At 31.7% G+C, this 8,226-nt stretch overlaps 1 protein-coding gene across 1 annotated transcript; it reads right to left on the bottom strand.

Annotated features, from left to right (window-relative positions):
* Positions 1–4,431: 4,431 nt before the first annotated feature.
* On the bottom strand, positions 4,432–7,827 carry LOC131064318 (uncharacterized). The gene is made up of 2 exons (XM_057998420.2): positions 6,623–7,827; positions 4,432–5,031 (listed from the first exon to the last, which is right to left on the bottom strand). The coding sequence occupies exons 1-2, from the start codon at positions 7,271–7,273 to the stop codon at positions 4,876–4,878; spliced, it is 807 nt and encodes a 268-aa protein (XP_057854403.2). The 5' UTR covers positions 7,274–7,827; the 3' UTR covers positions 4,432–4,875.
* Positions 7,828–8,226: the final 399 nt, after the last annotated feature.

Below are 8,226 nucleotides of genomic sequence, written 5' to 3'. Positions count from 1 at the left end.
TGCAATTTGCACCAATGAAATGGTGACAAGTGTCAACATAGGGTTGGGTTGAGAGAAGGGGTTGGAGGCATTAAATGCTTGAGAAGACCTTAGGGCTATCTAGAAGGTAAGGGTCAAGTCTAAATTAAGATTACCCATTGGATTAAGAGTTAATCCAAGGATAAACCTTTGTGCAAATGACTAAGAGATAATCATGGTCAAAGCATTAAAGGCCTGATGAGACCCTTGGGTTGGATGAAGGTTGAGTTAAAAGAAATTATTTAACCATGTAGGAGGGTTTGAGTTAACCATTAATGGTTATGAAGACTTTGGGGAATTAAGTGGTTGAAGGCTTGAAGCCTTTAATGGTTATCAAAGACTTTGAGGAATTAAGTGGTTGAAGGTTTGAAGCCTTTAATGGTTATCAAAGACTTTGAGGGTTTGAGAAGTGACCTCCCCTTGCTTAGGGATGTGACAAAGTTTAGAAGATGGGTTAGGCTAATTAGAAGCGATTAGAAGAGTCTAGAAGGGATTAGAAAGGGGTTTAGGAAGACAAGTGGGAGATGTAGGATTTTGCAAGTGGATGGAGGGATAATAGGATTTAATTGAATTAAATGATTTAATTCAATTTGGTTGTAATTTGGGGAGATTAAATAAATTAGATTTATTTAAATTAGGATAAACTATTTAATTAAATTTGAATTTAATTAAAAGTGGATAGGGGGGATTTAATTGAATAAAATGATTTATTCATTAAATGGGTGTAGTGAATTTAATTTAAATAAATTGAGTAATTTACTTAATTAAATAAAGGAATGCGGGTATTTTAATTAAATTAGATTTAATTAAATAGAGAAATGAACATAAAATATTCATTTAGGAATATGGTCATTTTTATACATCTACAATTACCACTTTCAAGTAGTTTTCCTAATATTTAGGTTTCTAGGATAAAAACATGTAGCTTCATGGTTGTGTTTACTTTTGGTTATCTCTCCATTTAACAACATATTGTAACTCTAAATTATGAAGAATTTTCATTATTATTTTAATAAATATTCATTTAGAATAGCTTAGACAAAAAAAAAACTCTTAACTATTAATTTACAAAAGCATAGATTCGTAGTTAATTACATATCATTATTTTTTCAATTAAAGCGAGTGAGGTCTAGACTATCATTTTGAGGAATTGTATCTCCCAAAATCTTCTATATAGTCAACAACTTGAAAAAATATGGGTTTACTTATTAAAATACTCATTAATCTTGTGGATACTTTTATCAACAAAAGCATTCAAAAGGTATGGGAGGCCATCAAAGCCTGTATTTTTATAGATAAGCCATGGGTTTCAATTATTACCTTACACGATATTTTATTGATTGATGTTCCTCGAATCCACGCCCTCAAATTTCTAAGATAAGACAATTAGACTATTATCAATTTTTTGTTCAATGTCACTTGCTCTTGACTCTCCTAGCCTAAGACTAAGAAAAAATTTCATTTGATCAATTAGGATCATGAACCTTTTCAAGAGATGGACTAGATGTTATACCTCCATACATGCAACAAAAAATTATTGTGTGGTCCAACCATCCTTATGGAAAAGATAAGAATTGGAATGTTGAACCCTCATTTCCCAATTACACCCCTAGAAAATTGTATAAATGGCTCTCTCTTCAGTTGCCAATAAGATAAAGTTGAATTAAAGATGATATCTTCACCTATCTTTTCAAGCTTGGAGTAAGAGATTCTAGGCTATCTAGAATGTCATTCTTGAGACTAAAGCTTATTTTGCTTGGTGTATTCTCGACAAAGACTTGCTTGTGGGGAACACATATAATCCATTTGAGAATGCCAAGCCTCGCGTCCTTTTTTTGTAGACATATTGAAATCATTTAGCATTTTTGGGGTTTTACAGTAACGCTTAGTATACTTGGGTCATGAATTCATTAGTACTTTAAACCTTTTTTACTTGATATGTTTACTTGTTATAACACTCTTATAGGGGTATTGACCTATGTTTCTTGTAAAATTCATGCATTTTGCATACTTTTTTAGTGTTGGTCCTTTCTTATATTTGGAAAGAGAGAAAAACTTCTTTATTTGTTAACATGTTAGTTTACAAGCCTTTCTTTATTTAGCACAACTACAATTATCATGAATATTTTTCTTCATATTTTAGTGCAAACCAACAATGTGGTTCTAGAGGTTGCCTACCTCTAGGTCCTACTAAATTATTAGGACAACATACCTTCCATTATGTTTATGTTTCTACTTTATTGTCCTATAGTCAAGTTCTATGTATAGCCCAAGTAAAAGTAGGCCATAACAAATCTTCTTGTTACTCCATAGCCATATACAATGGTCTCCTCCACTCAATTGTTATCCTTTTCCCAAATTTGTTCAACATTATGGTTGGGTTTTACTAATGAGACAAGACAATTGTCTTTGTCTCATATTAATTATTTCAGCTTGTCGAAAGACACCTGAATAATATCAATATAAGGACCAAAACAAAACCAATAATATTAGTACAAAAAAAAAACAATACAAATTATAAGATTTTTCAATATATTAAATAAAACTTAAAACCTAAAAATCATAATCTACCACTTAATTTAAACCTTTTAATATTAACTACATAATTATTTAAAGAATATAATATTTTAATCAGCTAATCTTTCAAATCATTTGTTACTGGTTCATATACAAAACTTTAAGGCCATCCCATTCAAGCCATTTTAAAAAAATTGACCTCAAATGCAAAACTTTAAGGCCATCCCATTCAAGCCATTTTAAAATAATTAAATCTAATCAGCTAGTGACAAAAACAAAAGGCGGGTGATTCGTAGGTAGGGCCGCAATTTTATTAAAAAGAATTTCGTCAAAGTGGAATTACTAGAAGCCGCAAAATTTGAACTTTTGACTTTTTGCATGCGTATGTCTTCGTTCGATGATTTGCTCGTATCTTGCCCGCGGTTGGTAATTGTTTTTTCAAATAAAGATTTGAATTTACTTTATTTTATTGAAAAAAATATTGTTTTTATAGAATAACAAAATAATGTAAAAGACGTGTATGTTTAGCATTTTGACTAAAAGATTTATGTTAGAATTTATTGTTTTAATTTTTTTGTTTTTGGTAGATAAAAGAGTTATGTATATTGTCAAAAATTTGTATAGTAATTATGAATAATTTATTTGTATAAAAATTATGAATAATTTATTTATATGATGTCTCTTTCATTTTTGTAAAAATATTGTGTATAATTAATTGATAAAAAGCATTATCTTAAATTTATTTTTAATTTTTTCTTGAAGAATGACAAAAAGCTATTCTTATAAATAAAAAAGTTTTGTACACATATCATTGTCACTCTATATGTTATGATGATGTCTACATAATTATTGTGAATAGCTTGTTGTGTATGTTATCTTTGTCATTTTTTAATAAATAATTTGAGTGTTGCTTGCTACTTATTTTGTCCTAATCAATTTTGATCATTGTTTATTTGTTTATTGTATTACCAAACAAAAATAGGGCCCACAATTTCAAGCATGGTCTTTATCCCAGTCATAGATATTTGAAATGGCTTTCAATTGAGGGGACAATAATAGTTATGAGTACACATGTATACTTAAAAATCATGTACCACAGTTCAAATCTCTGAAAGTATGTAGGGGTCAAGTTTGATACTTAAATGACTTTGACAGATAGGGTTCTCTTGCACATGGCTGCATAGTGAAAGGACGACTCAAAGTTTAGATAAATACTACCTCATATTATTGTAATCCACTATATAAAGGCAATATGCCACCATCTATATAATTTAATTGTTTGCATAAAAAGTCCATTATTTTTAATAGAATAGTAATGTTAGTTATGACTTAAAAATTGTATTGCTAACTATTATTAATTATAAATGAATGAAAAGCATAGTAATGGCATAGTGTGATAGTAAAATCATGGTGTTGCTATGCAAATCCCTATTAAAATGTTACTTCCAATTCATATCAGGGATGAGTTCCCTCATATGTGGGCCTCACTGATTCATAACTCTCATCAAAAGTGTGTGTATATATATATATATACACACACCAAAAGACATAGATATACCAACAAAACATAACTTGAAACTATAAATCTTAACTTTTTTCTTTTGTATATTATAACATTTTAAAAAAACATATTGATATGATATCATATTTATGAATCTAAAATCTTAAATTTAGTAGGCATGAGCTTTCCACAGTCCATGAATTATGTGTCAGAATTTCTGAAAAAACTTATGCAATCTTTTTAAATCAACGTTTCAGGCTGCACCCAGTAAATATCAGGAAGAGGAAAATATTAGTCAACATTTTTTTGATCTTAGGTTTAAACAATACATTTACTCCACAAATTACTACAAAAATTTGAAAAATTATTTAATATAAAAACATAATTTAAAAATGCTCAAATTAAAATACACAACCAGTAGATAATCTCCCACTGCCTATATAAAAATATTTTTAGAAAGCCTTCCAAACAAATCACATAGAAATCAGCATTGATTGGCACATCACCGATCAATGCGCAATGTGAACCCATATTATCTAGATTTTAAAATAGTGGGTAGTATACACAATGAATATGTACAGATCTGGAATCAGGGTCCACCTCTTTTAAAATAGAAAATTCCCAATGCCAAATAGTGGCTGACAATATTGTTTCACAAGTTTGTTTGGGTTTGACCGCCTAATTCACTTTTATGTTCATACTCTGACAAGCTAAGTACATTTCCGATCAGATTTTTCAACACATAATTATGAAATGGTTGAACAAGTCTGAATGCTGTCAAAATTTGACTACTCTCTGACAAAACAAGATTCCTGAGTGCTCTGTAATCAGAAGGACTACTATTGGCCTATTGGTTCAACTGCGGTTCTGAAAAGAAGAATAGATACTTTGTCCATTGAGAAATATAAGAAGCCCCCTGGAGAATGTGTGACAAATGATCCAAAGCTTCTTCCCACAATACAATGCCAAGCAGGACCATAGCATTTATCAAATTCCTGCATTCAAAAGGCATAGGGTGCAAGTTTTAATAAACTGCAGTCTTTTTCTTGTAAGGTCATCATCAAACATAGTAATTATATGCAGATCAGCAGCATATATTAATCAAAACCACCCATTATGACAAGAACAACTTATAATTTATCCCGCAAGATGATGAAATGACTTATAGAGATTCAATTGTATTGTTTTAATTTTCAATCATTCATAATAACACATCTCTCATGATTATGAATGGTCTATTTAATACTCATTGCATCTAGGTAATGTTCACAAGAGTGAAGTACATCATCTGATTTACTAAAATAGATTCAAAATGTCATAATTATTACTTGATGTACTATGATTGATTCTAGTGCTTTTTATAAGTACTAATTCATACATAATAACAAATCTCTCATGATTATGAATTAACACTTAATACTCATTGCATCTAAATAATGTTCACAAAAATGAAGTACACTATCTCATTCACTAGAATAGATTCAGAACACCATAATTATTTGATGTACTATGAGCAAATCTAGTGCTTTGCTATGTAAACATGGCTTAATACGATGAAAAATAAATTCTTCTATAACATGGAGTGAAGGTAGCAGTCAAAAACATGGAGTGGTTGCTTATACCACAATATACTTTGACATAATGTCTATTTACAAAATGTTCACAAAAGTGAAATACACTATTACATTCAGAAAAATAAATTCAAAAATCTATAACTATCTGATATACTATGATTGATTCAAGTTTTATATTACCCATGAAAACAAGAAATAAATTGTGGGCATATGATTTCCACAGTCCATGTTCTTATTGTGCATAGCTTTTGGTATAAACTGTGTGTATGTGTTACCTCAACGTTTTGGATCAAACTCTATGATTCATCATCAGAAAGAAGATGAGCAAGAGCAAGAGCAAGACAATAGAAAAGATCCATCATTCTATTTTTTTATAGTCTCGCTCTCTTCTTCCTGATATGGATTATAAAATTTGATCTGAAATACCGAAATAATAAATTCACAATTTATACCAGAAACTATGCACAATAAAAAATAAATTCTTATAAATCACTCTAAATCCTAAACAATTGAACTCCTATACATCACAAAATTTAATACACTGCAAAAATACAATATATATATATATAAGAACATGAAGGTAACAGTCAAAGACATAAAACACATATAATGATTGTCTAAATTATGTGCATGCAGAGTAGATTGCCCTTAGATGATCTCTTCTCCAAGGGCATCACCTAAATACAGATTAATTCAGAAGTCCTCAATTTACAGATTGATTAGAAAACTCTCCAGCAAATCATAAGAAACATGCCCAAAATTGACAGAAATATCTACAGGCCTATTTATACGACATTTATTCTACATGGCTTGTCAAGACCAACAAGTTATTGGTAAAATTAATAGAAAAATCAGCTGTACGCAGACATAAGTTATAATAGAAACATCAACTGTACATACACAGAAATTATTGCCGACACAGCCATTAATGAGAATGGAATCTGAGGTACATATGCATCCACCAATTTAGGCTTATCAACAAATTCAGAACAGGGGCAGAAGGCGTAAGTACCTTTTTTAAAGTCAAGGCAACCATTCTGAAACCGATTTTATCAGGGCTATCTAAACATTTTCTTCCACAGCGGAAAGCAAGCTCCTGCTGCACTGGAGGCATGTCTGCAGATCTCACTTTCACTCTCAGTTCAATTGCAATTGCCGCCAAATTCACCTCAAAAATCGGAGATGGGACAACTTTAGGAGGCCTTGCCCCAATTTTTACATCACTTAAATAACACTTCTGACTTATTTCAAGATCTCCCAAAAATGCAAGGTCTCCCAATAATTGATTTCTACTTGTTCCTTCACTATTGAATCTCCCACCAGTTTTCTGCAGATTCATCTTCTGCTTTTCCTCTTCTCTGTCTTCTCTGAAAGTCACTTTCTTATTCTTTCTCTGTTGAGGCGGCAAAACATTCTTCCCCCCCTCCTCCTTCTTCTGGGGCTCTGAGAACGTTTTCCCAATTTTCTCACAGCATGAAACTCCTCCGCCCTGTGAACTCCTGGAAAATTCCTTGGCTCTCTGCCACTGTGCAGTAACAGGAACAGTAACACCATCATAAGGGTAATACTTCTCCATGATTGCAAACAAACGGTTCTTCTTACAAGTCTCAGAGGGATGAGCTCCTCTGTTAATCCTTCCTTCACAGGCCTCTATGATCTCCATTATAACACAAATCTAGTCCAAGGGTCAACAAAATCACGCCAATTAGGATTACTAAAAGCCTGTGAAATGCGCCCAATTCCACATGGAAAGAGACATTCTTCTGAGTCAAATATGAACAGGACAATTGGACGGGCATGACCTCAGGGGACCCATTTGGATTTGAATTCAATTAATCCTCGAACAACCCACTAAACCTCTGAATCAGTCAACCATTCCTATTTGAAAGTACCGTCTTCCACGGCCCACCGATGAACAGAGCCCCAATTTTATTTTCTTCTTCTAGGTGTCCCCAGTTCGACTCCCAGAGGCTCATGGAAAACAAGGCGCGAACTTCCGCCTAAACATATGCTCGAGAGATCAGGGAAATTAAAAAGGCTTTGAGAAAAATCTGTTTCGCCAGGGAAATTAAAAAGGGTTGAGAAAAATCTGTTTCACGGATCCACCAAAGAAAGTCTTTGGTACGTGTCCTCCGTGGGAATATTGTTGGAAAATGGTCCCGAGTCTTGCGCAGTAATATCTGGCATAGAAACTCAAAGAGAGACACCAAGGCATGCCACAACGCACATCTTGCTAATTGTACAAGATTCTGATATGAATCAGAATCATGCAACCTAATCCCGTTGGAAATGTGGCTTTATATCTTTATAGATTATTTTTAAAAATTTATGCTTAATATTAGCATTCTCACATCCTAAAATTTCACACCATCTTGAAAATTTATTGTATTCTAATTTTTAATTAATTAATTAATAACTAAGGTCAAGGGTATATTCTTATATGTTATAGACAAAAATATGTCTTTGAATCAATTTAAATGTAAAATTTATGATTTTTAAATATTTGATTTTTAATAAAGTGAAAAAAAAATGGTGAAGTTAAATGATTTTTAAAGTCTATTAAAATCAACTCATGCCTCTAATAATTTATAGTGTGTTGGGCAATCTTTTTAACAT

The sequence above is a fragment of the Cryptomeria japonica genome, chromosome 3 (genome assembly GCF_030272615.1).
Source record: "Cryptomeria japonica chromosome 3, Sugi_1.0, whole genome shotgun sequence".
In the NCBI taxonomy this organism is placed as follows: Eukaryota; Viridiplantae; Streptophyta; class Pinopsida; order Cupressales; family Cupressaceae; genus Cryptomeria; species Cryptomeria japonica.
The sequence above is the reverse complement of the archived record's forward strand: the minus strand, read 5'-3'. Positions and strand labels throughout refer to the sequence as shown.

Coding starts and splice junctions, on each gene's coding strand:
- LOC131064318 (XM_057998420.2), bottom strand. CDS start 7,273: ATGGAGATCATAGAGGCCTGTGAAGGAAGGATTAACAGAGGAGCTCAT. Junction 5,032..6,622: donor TTGCCTTGACTTTAAAAAAG/GTACTTACGCCT, acceptor TTTTGAATGCAG/GAATTTGATAAATGCTATGG.